The sequence below is a fragment of the Thalassophryne amazonica genome, chromosome 3 (assembly GCF_902500255.1).
Source record: "Thalassophryne amazonica chromosome 3, fThaAma1.1, whole genome shotgun sequence".
Taxonomy (NCBI): domain Eukaryota; kingdom Metazoa; phylum Chordata; class Actinopteri; order Batrachoidiformes; family Batrachoididae; genus Thalassophryne; species Thalassophryne amazonica.
The window spans coordinates 125,255,038-125,274,691 of NC_047105.1; the positions used below are offsets into that span (position 1 = coordinate 125,255,038).

The 19,654-nt window shown below is 39.2% G+C and overlaps 1 protein-coding gene across 2 annotated transcripts in view; it reads left to right on the forward strand.

The window, feature by feature from the left end:
* fbxo2 (F-box protein 2) overlaps window positions 1–10,259 on the forward strand; it is a 53,035-nt gene extending 42,776 nt beyond the window's left edge. For both annotated transcript variants that reach the window (XM_034167412.1, XM_034167413.1), the window contains 2 exons: window positions 6,863–7,001; window positions 9,253–10,259. In XM_034167412.1, coding sequence (XP_034023303.1) covers window positions 6,863–7,001; window positions 9,253–9,387 — 274 coding nt within the window. In that variant the 3' untranslated portion in view covers window positions 9,388–10,259. The remainder of the gene's footprint in view (window positions 1–6,862; window positions 7,002–9,252) is intronic.
* The last annotated feature ends 9,395 nt before the right edge of the window (window positions 10,260–19,654 follow it).

Sequence of the window (19,654 nt, forward strand, 5' to 3'; positions counted from 1 at the left end):
AATTTGTGCACCTGTTGTGGTTCATGTCCCTGCTGTCTGTTCCCAGTGTTTTCAGGTTTGGTTAGATTCCTAGTGGCTGGTTCGTTAGTTGTTTTTGCCCTCGTATTTCTGTGTGTTTATGTCTTCCAAGTCAGATGTCCTGCTTTAGACCTGTATTTTCTTTTGTGATCTTTGACCGTGCAGTTTGATATTTGGACTTTGTACTTTGAACGGTGAGAACCTGTACTTAACCTTTAACTAAAATTGGCTTTGATTAAAGAACACTGTGTGAATGTAGCCTGCTGGTTTTCTGGATTTGGGGTCACATCAGAACTCAACCACAACAGCACCAACTATGCTATTGCTGCGTTTACACATAGGCAAGATGCGTTACGAATGTCATATTTGTGTCATTTTTGGCACATTCCTGACATTCTTAACGTGACTTAACACATCCAAATAGGGTTCCTAATAGTGCGTGTTGGTGCATGATATTCGTGATTTTTGTGGAGCATGTTTTTGGCTGTCAAATCTTCCACGAATGTCACACACCACCCTCATTTTGCCTCATGTCGTGGAGGTCACAACTGAGGTCTTGGGGTGATCCTTAATGTTGCGTTTACACATAACGACGACAAGTCACGAATGCCACGAAGTACACATTCTTGGCCGCTGATCACGAATGTGATGATTCGGGGCAGAGGAGTCAGGTGTCCTCAGGAACTGCTGCAACCTGTTACCACACGTTATGATTAATGGCACATGTTGCTGGAGAATTATCAGGAACCATTACGCACGGTCAAGAATAGTGTTCCATGTTGTTGCACGCTATTGCGTGTAACAGCGCATTGTTAAGTTCTTTCACGTTGTGAAGGAGGTGAATTGTCTCCACACACACACCCATATTCATCCAACCGAATTCAGATCGCTCCAGTTTTTCAGAAGAACTTTGTGACTGCATGCGTAGTTGGGCTCTGTGCCATGGAGTGCCGCAGAGAGGAGGAGGAGGAGGACAGAGCCAGATGTGTGGCTTCATGCGGCTCTCGTCTCGCGCATTTTCCCAAACATCAGGCACATGCAGCAGGTAGAACACCTGCAGGAGCGCACTGAAGAGCACTGAAATTAGACTTTTAGCCGACTTGGTGTCAGCAATCAAACTGAATGTGGTGCAGCAGGGTTTAATTGTGTGCACGCTTCTTCCTCCGCCAGACTGGAGGAGGTGCAGAGATGTCTGGCTGCACGTGAGTCTCCTCTCACTCCTCTGGTTGCTCAGACTCGTTCTCCCGCTCATCGGTTACAATAGCAGGTGGAACACCTGCAGGAGCGTCCTGAGGAGCTTCAGCAGGAACTGTGGAACAACATTTGGAGCCGAGTTTAATTGTGCGCACGTGACAGAAAACCGATTCGTCGTGGCGCGCAATGAAATGTGACGCCGCGTTACAAGTGTGTCAAAACTTGATAGATTTCGTGTCACTTCGTAATAACGCGTGACAGTTTGGGCTCCAAGAACCATCACAGGAACCACTACGAATGTTGTCACGTTCTATTAAGGATCACTACTCATCAAGACGGATCAACACGCTCAGTTGTGACCTCCACGACGTGAGACGAAATGAGGGTGGTGTGTGACATTCGTGGAAGATTTTTTGACAGGCAAAAACATGCTCCACGAATATCAAGAATATCACGCACCAACACGCACTATTAAGAAACCTATTCAGATGCGTTAAGTCACATTAAGAATGTCAGGAATGTGTCATGAATGACAGAAAAATGACATTCGTAACGCGTCTTGGTTATGTCTAAACGCACCTTAATAGAGCGTGACAGCGTTCTTCTCTGATGTGCGCACAGTTAAACCCTGCTGCACCGCATTCAGTTTCACTGCTGCAGTACGCTCAAGAAGGACAGTGACGCCAAGTCGGCTAAAAGTCTCGTTCCAGTGCTCCTCAGGGCACTCCTGCGGGTGTTCTACCTGCTGCTGTGCCTGATGTTTGGGGAAACGAGCGAGACAAGAGCCGCGTGGAGCCACACAACTGGCTCTCAGTCTCCTCCTCCTTTCTGCGCCACTCCATGGCACAGAGCCCAACTAAGCATGCAGTCACAAAGTTCTGCTGTGGATTTTGAGGCGCAAACTGGAGCGATCTGAATTGTTCAGCAACTGACAGTTGGATGAATATGGGGGTGTGTGTGGAGACAATTCGCCTTATTCACAACGTGACAAAACTTAACGATGCACTGTTACGCACACGGAACATTATTCTTGACTGTGCGTAATGGTTCCTGATAATTCTCCAGCAACACCTGCCATTAATTGTAACATGTGGTAACAGGTTGCAGCAGTTCCTGAGGACACGTGATACCTCTGCCTCAAATCATCACATTCGTGATCAGTGGCCAAGAATGTGTACTTTGTGGCATTCGTGACTTGCTGTTGTTATGTATAAACGCAACATAAGGAACAGTTTATCAGCTGAACATAGTCAAATTCAGTTAAGCTTTTTAAAACTAAAATGAACATTTTTCTTTTGTTAGTTTCCTTCAGTCAGTGATGGTTATTTTTTATTTTCATGTTTTAAATTTGCCTTTTATGTGTTTCCAATTTAATTATTTTTCTTTCTGTAATTGCTGTGTGCTCCTAAGTTTAGTGTTTTGTATTATTATATTGTGTCTTAGTTAGGGAAACACGTTGTGTGCTTCCCTAACTAAGCATGTGTGGTCAGAATCTGCTATTTAAAGAAATGTTGTGAGACATATTTTAAGCCTCACAACTACAAATCAAATCAAATCAAATCAATTTTATTTATATAGCGCCAAATCACAAGAAAGAGTTGCTCCAAGGCGCTTTATATTGTAAGGCAAGGCCATACAATAATTACGTAAAAACCCCAATGGTCAAAACGACCCTCTGTGAGCAAGCACTTGGCGACAGTGGGAAGGAAAAACTCCCTTTTAACAGGAAGAAACCTCCAGCAGAACCAGGCTCAGGGAGGGGCAGTCTTCTGCTGTGACTTGTTGGGGCTGAGGGAGAGAACCAGGAAAAAGACATGCTGTGGAGGGGAGCAGAGATCAATCACTAATGATTAAATGCAGAGTGGTGCATACAGAGCAAAAAGAGAAAGAAACACTCAGTGCATCATGGGAACCCCCCAGCAGTCTAAGTCTATAGCAGCATAACTAAGGGATGGTTCAGGGTCACCTGATCCAGCCCTAACTATAAGCTTTAGCAAAAAGGAACGTTTTAAGCCTAATCTTAAAAGTAGAGAGGGTGTTTGTCTCCCTGATCTGAATTGGGAAGCCAATGAAGAGAGGCCAATATGGGTGAGATATGCTCTCTCCTTCTAGTCCCTGTCAGCACTCTAGCTGCAGCATTTTGAATTAACTGAAGGCTTTTCAGGGAACTTTTAGGACAACCTGATAATAATGAATTACAATAGTCCAGCCTAGAGGAAATAAATGCATGAATTAGTTTTTCAGCATAACTCTGAGACAAGACCTTTCTAATTTTAGAAATATTGCGCAAATGCAAAAAAGCAGTCCTACATATTTGTTTAATATGCGCATTGAATGACATATCTTGATCAAAAATGACTCCAAGATTTGTCACAGTATTACTAGAGGTCAGGGTAATGCCATCCAGAGTAAGGATCTGGTTAGACACCATGTTTCTAAGATTTGTTGGGCCAAGTACAATAACTTCAGTTTTATCTGTGTTTAAAAGCAGGAAATTAGAGGTCATCCATGTCTTTATGTCTGTAAGACAATCCTGCAGTTTAGCTAATTGGTGTGTGTCCTCTGGCTTCATGGATAGATAAAGCTGGGTATCATCTGCGTAACAATGAAAATTTAAGCAATGCCGTCTAATAATACTGCCTAAGGGAAACATGTATAAAGTGAATAAAATTGGTCCTAGCACAGAACCTTGTGGAACTCCATAATTAACCTTAGTCTGTGAAGAAGATTCCCCATTTACATGAACAAATTGTAATCTATTAGATAAATATGATTCAAACCACCGCAGCGCAGTGCCTTTAATACCTATGGCATGCTCTAATCTCTGTAATAAAATTTTATGGTCAACAGTATCAAAAGCAGCACTGAGGTCTAACAGAACAAGCACAGAGATGAGTCCACTGTCTGAGGCCATAAGAAGATCATTTGTAACCTTCACTAATGCTGTTTCTGTACTATGATGAATTCTAAAACCTGACTGAAACTCTTCAAATAGACCATTCCTCTGCAGATGATCAGTTAGCTGTTTTACAACTACCCTTTCAAGAATTTTTGAGAGAAAAAGAAGGTTGGAGATTGGCCTATAATTAGCTAAGATAGCTGGGTCAAGTGATGGCTTTTTAAGTAATGGTTTAATTACTGCCACCTTAAAAGCCTGTGGTACATTGCCAACTAATAAAGATAGATTGATCATATTTAAGATCGAAGCATTAATTAATGGTAGGGCTTCCTTGAGCAGCCTGGTAGGAATGGGGTCTAATAGACATGTTGATGGTTTGGAGGAAGTAACTAATGAAAATAACTCAGACAGAACAATCGGAGAGAAAGAGTCTAACCAAATACCGGCATCACTGAAAGCAGCCAAAGATAACGATATGTCTTTGGGATGGTTATGAGTAATTTTTTCTCTAATAGTTAAAATTTTATTAGCAAAGAAAGTCATGAAGTCATTACTAGTTAAAGTTAAAGGAATACTCGGCTCAATAGAGCTCTGACTCTTTGTCAGCCTGGCTACAGTGCTGAAAAGAAACCTGGGGTTGTTCTTATTTTCTTCAATTAGTGATGAGTATTAAGATGTCCTAGCTTCACGGAGGGCTTTTTTATAGAGCAACAGACTCTTTTTCCAGGCTAAGTGAAGATCTTCTAAATTAGTGAGACGCCATTTCCTCTCCAACTTACGAGTTATCTGCTTTAAGCTGCGAGTTTGTGAGTTATACCACGGAGTCAGACACTTCTGATTTAAAGCTCTCTTTTTCAGAGGAGCTACAGCATCCAAAGTTGTCTTCAATGAGGATGTAAAGCTATTGACGAGATACTCTATCTCACTTACAGAGTTTAGGTAGCTACTCTGCACTGTGTTGGTATATGGCATTAGAGAACATAAAGAAGGAATCATATCCTTAAACCTAGTTACAGCGCTTTCTGAAAGACTTCTAGTGTAATGAAACTTATTCCCCACTGCTGGGTAGTCCATCAGAGTAAATGTAAATATTATTAAGAAATGATCAGACAGAAGGGAGTTTTCAGGGAATACTGTTAAGTCTTCAATTTCCATACCATAAGTCAGAACAAGATCTAAGATATGATTAAAGTGGTGGGTGGACTCATTTACATTTTGAGCAAAGCCAATTGAGTCTAATAATAGATTAAATGCAGTGTTGAGGCTGTCATTCTCAGCATCTGTGTGGATGTTAAAATCGCCCACTATAATTATCTTATCTGAGCTAAGCACTAAGTCAGACAAAAGGTCTGAAAATTCACAGAGAAACTCACAGTAACGACCAGGTGGACGATAGATAATAACAAATAAAACTGGTTTTTGGGACTTCCAATTTGGATGAACAAGACTAAGAGTCAAGCTCTCAAATGAATTAAAGGTCTGTCTGGGTTTTTGATTAATTAATAAGCTGGATGGAAGATTGCTGCTAATCCTCCGCCTCGGCCCGTGCTACGAGCATTCTGGCAGTTAGTGTGACTCGGGGGTGTTGACTCATTTAAACTAACATATTCATCCTGCTGTAACCAGGTTTCTGTAAGGCAGAATAAATCAATATGTTGATCAATTATTATATCATTTACTAACAGGGACATAGAAGAGAGAGACCTAATGTTTAATAGACCACATTTAACTGTTTTAGTCTGTGGTGTAGTTGAAGGTGCTATATTATTTTTTCTTTTTGAATTTTTATGCTTAAATAGATTTTTGCTGGTTGTTGGTGGTCTGGGAGCAGGCACCGTCTCTACAGGGATGGGGTAATGAGGGGATGGCAGGGGGAGAGAAGCTGCAGAGAGGTGTGTAAGACTACAACTCTGCTTCCTGGTCCCAACCCTGGATAGTCACGGTTTGGAGGATTTATGAAAATTGGCCAGATTTCTAGAAATGAGAGCTGCTCCATCCAAAGTGGGATGGATGCTGTCTCTCCTAACAAGACCAGGTTTTCCCCTGAAGCTTTGCCAATTATCTATGAAGCTCACCTCATTTTTTTGGACACCACTCAGACAGCCAGCAATTCAAGGAGAACATGCGGCTAAACATGTCACTCCCGGTCCGATTGGGGAGTGACATGAATCTACAGAATCTCACCTCAGTAGAAACCACTTCTTGATCGGATTTCCCGGTGAGCACTTCACATTTTGGCATTGTATTGAAGTTAAGAATGACCAAAAAAAAGGTCACTTTAAGGAAATGTTATTAAAATGGCATTAAAAAAACCCCACCTGTGTAGCAGTTTGGATGCCGTCTTTTATGCCGAAATACCACACAATCGTAAAATACCACGTAAAAGTTGCAAACAGTGCAGCCTCTTCCACCACAACAATCCAGTTCCAGTGCTGTTGACAGCGTCAAATATGCTTTTATGACATGATAATCATCTCCTCTGTAGTTTTCATAAAAATAAACGTGAACTGTATTCAGCTAACAAACCATTCTGTGGCAAGATTTTTCAAGAGAAATTAGACCATTCCAGTCGAACACTGTATCTGAGAAGAAAAGGTCAAGTGCCATCTTATGTCAGACATTTAGCAAATTCATCAAAGTTGTATTGGTTATCAATAATTTAATTTATTCTGAAAAATTAAGTACTATTGCTTTAAGTAACTCTGTCCAAAATTTCTTCAGGACTGTGATTATGTATTAATCATCCTGCAGGTACTGCGGGAGGACAGATTGTGGCTGCACCTACCAAATATCTGTGTGTCTGCTTGATGAAAACCAGGAGGTCAAAGAGGAGTTCAAACCACATCCAGTGATACTTGACCCGGATTTTTCTGAGTGCTCATGGAAACAGGTAAAACAATCAAGTCACATCTCTGCAATATCTACAAGACTGCTTTACACATAAACTGAAAGCAAATCATCAAGAGGTGAATACAGGGAACTACTTGTATTTTGTAAAACAAATATATATATAACAGCTGGTACCATTGCACTCTGTGCCTTTCCACTTGTGTCAGCGCACACCGAGCACACACTCACACAAGCCAAGTGGCGCTTCATTTTAAAACATGGCGGAGTTTGTTTTGCTGACAGACGACGATTTGATGCACGGCCTGGTGGACTTCGTCAAAATTATTTTTGGACTCCTACTTAAAGTTCATGTTGGATTGTTGATGTTAAAGCAGCAGTGGCGCACCAAAGCTGGATTAATTTCTGATAATATTTTTTTCGCTACACTGAGGAGGTACCAAAATGTAAGTCCCTTTTCTGTTGTTTGTAAATTAAGGATCTATTTTAGCCGTTATATAAAACAAATAATTTATGTTTTTACATTCTTTGAGTGGAAAGAATATTTAATTTGGTGAAAGCTGGAACATGCCATTGAACAAAGTGAAGCTGAGTTGAATGGTATGTTCCAGCTTTCACCTCATAAAATATTCATACCACTGAACTCATAAATATTCATTATTTGTATAATAATGCATCCAGAAAGTATTCACAGCTTTCCACTTTTTCCATATTTTCTTATGTTACAACCTTGGAGTAACGTGAATTCATTTTTCCCCTTAAAATTGTACTCACAGCACCCCATAATGACATGATTTTTTTTTTTTTTTATATATATATATACATTAGTATTCACACCCTTTGCTCAATACTTTGTTGATGCACATTTGGCGGCAATTACAGCCTCAAGTCTTGTTGAATATGATGCCACAAGGTTGGTGCACCTATGTTTGGGTAGTTTTGCCCATTCCTCTCTGCAGCACCTCTCAAGCTCCATCAGGTTGGATGGGGAGTGTCGGTGCACAGCCATTTTTAGATCTCTCCAGAGATGTTCAATCAGATTAAGTTCTGGGCTCTGGCTGGGCCACTCAAGGACATTTGCAGAGTTGTCCTGAAGCCACTCCTGCTGTCCTGCTGAAAGATTAATTGTCACCCCAGTCAGAGGTCAAGAGCGCTCTGGAACAGGTTTTCATCCAGGATGTCTCTGTACATTGCTGCATTCATCTTTCCCTCAATCCTGACTAGTCTCCCAGTTCCTGCCACTTGAATGCATCCCCACAGTATGATGCTGCCACCACCATGCTTCACTGTTGGAACGGTGCCTGTTTTCCTTCAAACATGATGACTGGCATTCACGCCAAAGAGTTCAATATTTGTTTCTTCAGAACATAGAATTTTGTTTCTCATGGTGTGAGAGTCCTTCAGGTGCCTTTTGGCAAACTCCAGGTGGGCTGCCATGTGCCTTTTACAAATAATAATGCAGTGGATAACTGAAAAAAAATCCTTGATGCAAGCACCAAATTTAGCACATATACACCTTAGAAGTTGCTTTTTTGAAAAGGCAGGGTGTCCACTTGAATTTCTATAGGCAGCCAGGTAGGGGTCAATTGAAGAATTACACAGGGGTCAAAATTTAAAAATGCTCCAATCATATTAAAAACTATGTCACGTTATTTGTGTGATCATAAAGATTCCTAAAAGGTATAGTTTGGACTATCTATTTCCAAATCCTATGTAGTTATGGGGTTAAAAAAAAAAAAAAGCAAAAATGGTGACAAAGGTCAATTTCAGTTTCTACAGGAAAAGGTATAGTCACTTTAATTTTGGTAAAAAGTTATGCAAAATATTGGTTGAGCTAATAGTATTAATAAATGGAAACTTTTACCCCATAACTTCAGAATTCAGTCATGGATGGTATAATCTTGTATTGTGTTATTCTAAATTAATACAATACAAAACGTGAAATAATAAAATCAAAACATACGATGAACATGTTAACACTTTTGGGAAACAAAACAAGATGGGTTTAGCACAGACATGTAGCCATTTTAAAAGACTGAACGTAAGTACTCCAAGTGCTGCAGTTTATTTTATTGCCTTTTATTGACTGTGTTGAGGTGCCGATTGTGCTTATTTATTTTTACAATAAACCTCGGACAAATGCAACTGGTTTGAACAATGCGGCATTGTTACAGTGTATACCCTTATGGCTTTAGGTGGCTTTGTGTGGACAGCCTCAGATTCTTCAGAGTCCACATGCACCATTTTTAACAGTCTGTTTCTTTGTTTTCTTTTTCTTTTTTTTTCACCTCCAGGTCAGCCATACATTTTCTGACTACAGCCCTGGAATACGCTTCATCAGTTTTGAACATGGAGGACATGACACCAGATACTGGAATGGATGGTTTGGGGTCCGAGTCACTGGAAGCTCTGTTACTGTTGAGGCCTGACTGAGGACAATGGATGGAGATAAACAGGGAGTTAGGAAGGAAGAAATCCTCAGTTTAAATCTGGAAAGGTTTCAGGAAGACCTGCTTTGCCTTTTTGCAGCACGCTGACATTTGCACACATGTATCACGCATGTTACAGTTCATACTCTGGAATAATACACCAATAATTAATCAAACGGGGTGATAATGGCTTTACTCATTTGCATAAAAATTAATCATAATAATACATGCAAACATAACTGGATAGAAAATCTTTTTTTTATTACATTCTGCTTCTTTAAAGTGATTTATCTTGGTGTTTCACTTAAACCAAAGATGCTAACAAAGCTGCTCCCTCCTCATCCAAAAAACATCATCTCTGTAAGCCTTTAATATCCTCACACTTCTTGAATGGAATGTCGTAGATATCAGTAAGCTCTGCCAAATGGTTCAGTAGACCATTAAAGGGTTAATTAGTTTTGACTGTCAACTAAGTATGTTATTTTGACTTGATTTAATTTTGATAACCTCAGAGAAGGCATAACCTTCCCCTGTGACCTTTGGCGTCCCCCTAAGGGGCCCAGACCCCAGGTTGGGAATCAAGCTACTAACAAACTCATTTATGAAACTAGCTATTAGTTTGCAGTTCTTGTTGATTTTAGTTTAACAGGAGCAGCGCACATTAAGAAAACAAATAATGAATTACTTCATAGCTTTTTTAATTGGCCCTTTGCAGTTCAGTCCTCGTCATTTTTTTTAAAGATGGACTTCTGCTAGCATGTTATCTTAACAGGTTTCTAATACTGACATTTGAAACACTTAAATGTACTGGTACAATACATATTTACACAGTACAACCTCAAGAAAGTCAACAAACAACTGTCCGATCACAATATTAAGATTTGAAATGAGACACATTTGTCTGTGAACCTGGAAAACCTGCTTTGTAGAACATTAATATTCAAAACAACTTTGTTCTTGATATCATTTTGTCAAAACATCAATTATTTTAAGTAAATAATGAATTACACCAGAGTAATGATGGACCCCTGATGTCTTTCTAACATGTCTGTCTGGCCCTCAGTGTGATCGATGCCCCCAATCTAACAGTCACAGGATCAATACTGGAACACAAAATAAAACTAACAAGACATTTTACTTTTGGACTTGCCTCTCATGTTTGCTTTGTTTTTAGGAAATAATATACGGATTCACCTACAGACACCTATGGCGACATGGAGCTGCCAACCATATAAATATAATTTGACTCAATAACGTGATAACGTGAAAGGTTTCATGTTATAACGTGATATTTATTACGTTATAACGTGATATCTATCACGTTATTTCGTGATGCACAACTATCATGTTATTTCATGATATGGTGTTTTCACGTTTTATCGTGAAATTATCATGTTATTTCGTGATAAGAAATTATCACGTTATTCCGAGATATGAATCTATCATGTTATTTCATAATATGAAATTATCACGTTATTTCGAATTATGAAATTATCATGTTATTTTGTGATAAACATTTATCACGTTATTTCATGGTATTTTTACGTTATAACGTGAAAACATAAGTATGGTTTTACTTTGATACACAGCCAATATACCTGTTGTGCTATTCTGCCACTAGAGGGCGCTAGAATACCAGTAAAGGGCGCTACTTATCTAAGGCTGTTTGCTTTTTTTTTTTTTTTACTCTGATTGTAGTGAAAACAAATAGCAAAAGTATTGGCTCATGCTTTTTATTGATCCTTAAATCCCCCCTACATCACAGATGAGCCATGTTCCTTGACTGAACATGGGAAGTGTTGAAGCGCTGAATTACCTGAATAGCCTACATATCATGAAATAACATGATAAATGCTTAACACGAAATAACGTGATAGTTGTATATCTCAGAATAATGTGATAATTTCTTATCTCAGAATAACGTGATAGTTGCATATCTCGGAATAACGTGATAGTTGCATATCATTAAATAACATGATAGTTTCTTATCTCGGAATAACGTGATAATTTCTCGTTATAACGTGAAAATACCGCATCATGAAATAACATGATAATTTCATATCATGAAATAACGTGATAAGTATCACGTTATAACATGATAAATATCACGTTATAACATGAAACCTTCACGTAATTACATGATACTGAGCCAAATATATATTAGGGCTTGGCAGCTCAGAACTTCCGTAGACACCCACTATAATATGGCAATGAATCAATCAAAGATGCTAACATGATAAATGAAGTGGTTAAAGATCACAGCAAAACAATTACATCAAAGTAGACAGGACTTTGTATAAACGATCATATAAAAACAGGAGTTAGTGAACTGATTTATGAGTTGAGGTGTTGTAGTTTCCAACCATCATATTACAAATTTTTAATATGTAATTGCATACTTTGACACATTGATCTTTAATAATCCATTAACTGAGCATAACCACCCAAAATTCAAAGAATACTGAAATGTTTACTGTTCAATATATATAAATATTGATGATCAAAGCTCATGTGTCTGATTCCACGCGTCCTCTTTCTTAATGGAATTTATAACATCTGTTGTCATATTTAATTTTGTATATGTGTTGTTGTGCCCATCCATGCTTTGAAAAATAAGGAAAAATGGTTAAATATCTCATAAATATGAATATGGAAAATGCATATCTTTCAACTTTAATGTTATTTTAAGTGACCTCCTGCAACGTAGTAGAAAATTGGGTTATATTTATTCAGGTTTTTATTGTTATTTCCATACAAACTTCATTTATGTTGTTCCCCTGGCAGTAAATTGATATGACTAAATGAAATTGACTTTTTATGATTACATTTATGTTTGTAATTAGTTTCTTTTTGGAAAAGTAATGTTTGGACATTTCAAATGAGCTTGTCGACTCACTGATGAAAGGAAAAATATTAATACTAGGGCCAATACAAACTATTGCATGCACATTTCTGTATATGCTCCTCAGTAGCAAGCACTGGATCATACTTAGATTTTTCTGTTCAAATTTATCATCTGGTTAATATTATTGTCATCTGTACATCTGCAAACACAAACAAAATAAAGTGACATTAAAAAAAAAAATACTGTTCATTGTGAAACACTGATTTCAGCCTAAAGTGTCACAAGGATTTGATTGTAAAATAGAGTAATTTCGCCTCCACTTGAAGCTGGGCCACATGAATATCATTCCAACCTCCCCATGAGGCTCAAATCTCACAGTAAGCAACATTTCTGACGACATCTGAAGCAGGGACACTTTATACCGTGACATATTAAACAATATCAAACATGCAGACACAGCAATGACATCTGTGGATAACAATCACAACAGCAAGCATTTCAGTTTTTTTTAAAGAAACACCCATTTTTATTTTAAAAAACTCAGTGCAGTAAAATCCAGATTATTGAAAATAAATAACATAACACTCTGAAGTCATCTGCCATAAATAGAAATTGATTACAAAATTTTTAACAACAGCAAAAAGAAGGTAAAAACAGTCACAGATCATGCACACTCCACATAACAAAACATGATGTGTCATACAGTTAGTTGGCTATGTACCACAGGCTTTTAAGGTGGCAGTAATTAAACCATTACTTAAAAAGCCATCACTTGACCCAGCTATCTTAGCTAATTATAGGCCAATCTCCAACCTTCCTTTTCTCTCAAAAATTCTTGAAAGGGTAGTTGTAAAACAGCTAACTGATCATCTGCAGAGGAATGGTCTATTTGAAGAGTTTCAGTCAGGTTTTAGAATTCATCATAGTACAGAAACAGCATTAGTGAAGGTTACAAATGATCTTCTTATGGCCTCGGACAGTGGACTCATCTCTGTGCTTGTTCTGTTAGACCTCAGTGCTGCTTTTGATACTGTTGACCATAAAATTTTATTACAGAGATTAGAGCATGCCATAGGTATTAAAGGCACTGCGCTGCGGTGGTTTGAATCATATTTGTCTAATAGATTACAATTTGTTCATGTAAATGGGGAATCTTCTTCACAGACTAAAGTTAATTATGGAGTTCCACAAGGTTCTGTGCTAGGACCAATTTATTCACTTTATACATGCTTCCCTTAGGCAGTATTATTAGACGGTATTGCTTAAATTTTCATTGTTACGCAGATGATACCCAGCTTTATCTATCCATGAAGCCAGAGGACACACACCAATTAGCTAAACTGCAGGATTGTCTTACAGACATAAAGACATGGGTGACCTCTAATTTCCTGCTTTTAAACTCAGATAAACTGAAGTTATTGTACTTGGCCCCACAAATCTTAGAAACATGGTGTCTAACCAGATCCTTACTCTGGATGGCATTACCCTGACCTCTAGTAATACTGTGAGAAATCTTGGAGTCATTTTTGATCAGGATATGTCATTCAGAGCGCATATTAAACAAATATGTAGGACTGCTTTTTGCATTTACGCAATATCTCTAAAATCAGAAAGGTCTTGTCTCAGAGTGATGCTGAAAAACTAATTCATGCATTTATTTCCTCTAGGCTGGACTATTGTAATTCATTATTATCAGGTTGTCCTAAAAGTTCCCTAAAAAGCCTTCAGTTAATTCAAAATGCTGCAGCTAGAGTACTGACGGGGACTAGAAGGAGAGAGCATATCTCACCCATATTGGCCTCTCTTCATTGGCTTCCTGTTAATTCTAGAATAGAATTTAAAATTCTTCTTCTTACTTATAAGGTTTGAATAATCAGGTCCCATCTTATCTTAGGGACCTTGTAGTACCATATCACCCCAATAGAGCGCTTCGCTCTCAGACTGCAGGCTTACTTGTAGTTCCTAGGGTTTGTAAGAGTAGAATGGGAGGCAGAGCCTTCAGCTTTCAGGCTCCTCTCCTGTGGAACCAGCTCCCAATTCAGATCAGGGAGACAGACACCCTCTCTACTTTTAAGATTAGGCTTAAAACTTTCCTTTTTGCTAAAGCTTATAGTTAGGGCTGGATCAGGTGACCCTGAACCATCCCTTAGTTATGCTGCTATAGACGTAGACTGCTGGGAGGGTTCCCATGATGCACTGTTTCTTTCTCTTTTTGCTCTGTATGCACCACTCTGCATTTAATCATTAGTGATCGATCTCTGCTCCCCTCCACAGCATGTCTTTTTCCTGGTTCTCTCCCTCAGCCCCAACCAGTCCCAGCAGAAGACTGCCCCTCCCTGAGCCTGGTTCTGCTGGAGGTTTCTTCCTGTTAAAAGGGAGTTTCCTTCCCACTGTAGCCAAGTGCTTGCTCACAGGGGGTCGTTTTGACCGTTGGGGTTTTACATAATTATTGTATGGCCTTGTCTTACAATATAAAGCGCCTTGGGGCAACTGTTTGTTGTGATTTGGCACTATATAAAAAAATTGATTGATTGATTGATACAGTTTCAAAGTAATGAGATTACCAACATTACTAATTCCACTGCACAGCACTAACGCCACCTACTGGACTACAGCTCAGCCTGTTGTACGTTTGTGCATTGCTGGATTTGATTGGTGACCTTGCAAACATTTGTAACATATACAAATAATGAATGCTTATGAGTTCAACAGCACGAATATTTCATTCAGTTAAAGCCGAATGAAATATGTGTACCATTGATAGAATGAAAAATCATTCATTATTTGTCTTATATGACAGCTAAAATAGATCCTTGTCATTTGATATTTTATTAATTTATAAACAACAGAAGAGTTTTACATTTTGGTGTTCATCAGTGGTGTTTAACAGTCCAACACAAACTTTAAATAGGAGTCCAAAATTGTTCTTAGTCAACTTACAAAAAACAAATCTGACGATGTAGTCCGTGACGCCCTGCACTGACTTTGTGTCCAGACTGCCATCTGATTTCCTCTCTCCAGCGAAAAATCACATCAGAAATTTGTCCAGCTCTTCATCTTGGGAGTGGCCTGTTGTGTGCACAGACTGATTCACACACAGATTATTGTGTGCACAGATTATTCTCTTACTGAGAATAATCTCTTTGAGCTACTGCAGTCTGCTTTTAGAAAATATCATTCCACAGAGACGGCTCCCACTAAAGTGGTGAATGATCTTCTGCTTACAATGGATTCGGACACCACTACGGTTCTGCTGCTGTTAGATCTCAGTGCTGCATTTGATACAGTGGATCATCATATTCTACTTGATAGGCTGGAAAATCATTTTGGGAATACTGGGAGTGCCCTTGCATGGCTGACGTCATACTTGACCAGTCGTTCTCACTGTGTTTCGTACAGTAACACTACCTCTAACCTTAATGATATGAAATTTGGGGTTCCACAGGGGTCGTCTTAGGCCCCCTGCTTTTTTCCCTTTATATAGCACCCCTTGGGCACATATTGCGGCATTTTGGGATTACCTTTCACTGCTATGCAGATGATACGCTTTTATACATGCCGATAACTGCTGGTAATCTCGTTTACATAAAATCCTTAGAAGATTGCCTTGCAGCAGTGAGAAGTTGGATGTCTAGAAACTTCCTACTTTTAAACTCTGATAAGACTGAAATGATGGTTCTTGGTCCAGTGAGACATCGGCATCAATTTGACCAGTTAACGCTCAGCCTCGGCTCGTGTGTCATACACCACACTGACAAAGTGAGGAACCTTGGGGTAATTTTTGATCCTTCGTTGTCCTTTGGCCTCCACATTAGAAATATTACTAGGACTGCTTTCCTCCACCTGCAAAATATAGCGAAGATTCATCCCATCCTGTCTATGGCTGATGCTGAGACCCTGATCCATGCATTTATCTCTTCTAGTTTGGACTACTGCATTGTTCTATTTTCTGGTTTACCGCAGTCTAGCATTAGGGGTTTCCAACTGGTTCAAAATGCTGCAGCCAGACTTTTGACACGAAGCAGAAAGTTCGACCACATTACACCCATTTTGGCATCTCTTCACTGGCTTCCTGTCCCAGTGAGATCAGATTTTAAGGTTCTGCTACTAACCTATAAAATTATTCATGGACTGGCACCCTCCTACCTAGCTGACGTAATTAAACCTTACGTACCGGCCCGGGCTTTACGTTCTCAGGGTGCAGGACTACTTTGTGTCCCTAGGGTGAATAAGAAGTCTGCGGGTCACAGAGCTTTCTCTTATCGTGCCCCTGTTCTGTGGAATGATCTCCCTGCATCAATAAAACAGTCAGATTCTGTGGAGACTTTCAAGTCCAGACTTAAGACGCACTTATTTTCCCTTTCATATGGCTAGCATACTGGTAGTTTGGTTTTACGCTTTTTACTCTTTTAATTCATTTATTAGTAATTGGAGCGGGCTGCGGCCTCAACGTTACCCAAATTCTGGGTCTTTTAGTGAAGTTTAGGGCTAGTGGCCGGTGATCACTTAGTATTTCTCTGTTTTTCTTGTTGTTTAATGCTGGCAAATTATACAGTATTTTTTTTGTCTTTCTGATGCCTGGTTCTGTTTTTTCTTTCTGTTTAAGGTGCAGCTCCATCCAGAGATGGGAGTTGTGTTTGTGTTGGCAATCCTCCTGTCCTGTGCGCCAATAGCATTTCTTGTATATTCGTCCCTGAATTGTTCTGTAATTTATGGTTGTAGCATGGCCCAAGCAGAGGGTCACCCCTTTGAGTCTGGTCTGCTTGAGGTTTCTTCCTCAGAGGGAGTTTTTCCTTACCACTGTTGCTCTGGGGGTTGGTAAGGTTAGACCTTATCTGTGTGAAACGCTTTGAGGCAATTCTGTTGTGATTTGGTGCTATATAAATGAAAATAAATTGAAATGAAATTGAATTGAAATCTTAACTTCATCCTCTTCATCCTAACAGCTCTTGATGCCTCCAGGCGGCTTACGGCGTAGTGGATTTGTTTTTTTATTGTGTTAGAAGAATTAGCACCATCAATTAGCTCCTTCAAATCGTCGTCTGTAAGCAAAACAAACTCCGCCATGTTTAGCTAAACGTGGGCAGTGGTCGCAGCATGCAATGGTACAAAATGTATGGAACCATATTTGCACGGTAAATGGAACCAAATTTGCACGCAAAATGCAACACAACACAAATGGGACAAATAATCCATGTCACATGACATACAAAGCACCAATCAAATGACAAGTATCCACTCAGCCATCATAAATTCCTCTGTACGACGGTGATGTGATTTAGTTCAGTGCTGCTAACAACTACAAGCTTCACCCTCTTTGACACCTTGATTATTATCACCAAACTTAATGTTGATTCCTACTCCTTAAGACATTCATAGCATCTTCTGCTGGAAGTGAGAACAACTTCAATCAGTCCAACTAAATAAACTGACATCCTGCATGAACGGCTGTGAATTTCTTTTCTTTTGTCTCACTTTCTGTACTTTTCTGGTGAATAATTCATTGAACAATGTTGTAGATTCAGCTGTACAGCAGGATGACACACACAGGTTGAAGATGTATTTTGATCAGGCAGGTCAAAAACACAACTTGGGGAGATTTACATGTCAAACGTTATGTCAATGTGTGAGTCTGACACTGCTGAAAATGAAACTGAAATGGTTCAACACTCAACCTGCAGCAAAGGTCAACAGTATGAATCCTGTCTGTTGGAAATACTGAACTTTGCTGCCTGTAAACATTTTCTGTACAATCATTTCACTCAGTTGTACATTTTATACTAACACTGTGTGGTGAATCCAAACAAATACTTGAATCGCTAACAAATCTGAGCCACATTAATTCCATACTGTAATACTGTTCCAAATAAGAGATGATCCTGATTACAAGAGGCTCCTCCCTTTACATGGCATCTTTTTGGAAAAACACCTTCTGGAAACCAAACCTTTTTTTTTTTTTAATAAAGAACAGGCTTTTATTTGAAAAATCATGCTAATAAAATTACAGTGAGAGGCAAAAAGCTTAAATTGCATAAAGCAGAAGCGCAATAACAACAATGCAAGCTGTCTGACCTCGACTCCTCAGATCATTGTCATGTCATCCACTTCACCAAAGGCAGAACTTCCTGTGCACGCACAAAATTTGGACAATGGTATAAGATCAGTTTTACGGTCTGAGAAGTTTTTGGACAGATTAAACACCCAAAAGATCTTAAGAGTACAAAAGAAGAAACTGATTTTTTTTTTTTTTTTTTTAATCTTTAACCATTCAGTGGCCAGAAACAAACAGAACGAGGACAATGTGCATGAACCAATATTCTCTTGGAGCCTGGTCCAAAGAGTAGAAAGAGCGTGAAGTAAAAAGTGCCTGACATTGTGTAATTCTGTCGCACTCTTGAAGATAAATTCTCTCATGACACCGTTGGAGCAGAAAATGTCATATTTGCCAGACTGTCAGTTGTTTTTTTTTTTATACTTGTTTCATTAGTCCTGTGACTTACATTTCGAAGCAACTAATACATGAAAAAATACTGTATCTATGCCCGTTAGATGGCACAGTCTGTGCACACAAGCCGCTCCCATATACTGATCTGAAAGTGGCAGTGTGATTTGCACTGTGGAGCAGTAGGTGGCAGTAATGCACCAATAAGCTGGATATCAACCGCGGTAAAACAAGAAGTTCTGAACAAGACTTTGAACCAGAATTTTTTTCCCCAACTAGTTTGTTCCAAACAGAAACTTTATTTTAACGATTCTAGTTCCACCCCAAAACTGAAATTCCCGAACAGGTTAGAACAAAAAATATTCCTAAACCGGCTTATAACGTTCCATGTCAGCTATGGGACACACACACACACAAAAAAACACTGTATACGGTGCTGTAATGCTCGCTCAAAAAATGGAGAAGAGGACATTGGAGTGTACTGGAGCAGATAGCAGAAGCTACAAATTTTCAAAATGGGACACTGAGTAAAATAAAGAGAAAGACGGTCCACTCTGATCACCTGAAATAGACATTGAGTATTTAAAGCGAAGCACTGTTTCCTGTATTTTTTTTTAAAGGCACAGCGTTGTGTCGCTCTCAGCCTCGCAGACCAAAATAACAGACCGCTAGCTTAGCCTGGAATTTAGTGCAGAATACCCACTGTGGTGATAGTGGATTTTCAGGGAGAGAAATTTATCAAGTTGAGACTGTGGCCTGGTTCCGCAGATGTGTCCTTAAAAATCATAGAGGGATATGTTTTGCAGACTTAAACACTGCTACATTGGATGACAGTGAAATTGAGGATGGCCCACTGGCTGTTCCAGCAATATTAAATATTCCATGTATACTATCTACAATCCGCATGGAATGTCTCAAACCTAAACCTACTTCCAGGCACCTTATACATGCTACTCTGGAACCACCCCTAAATCTGAACA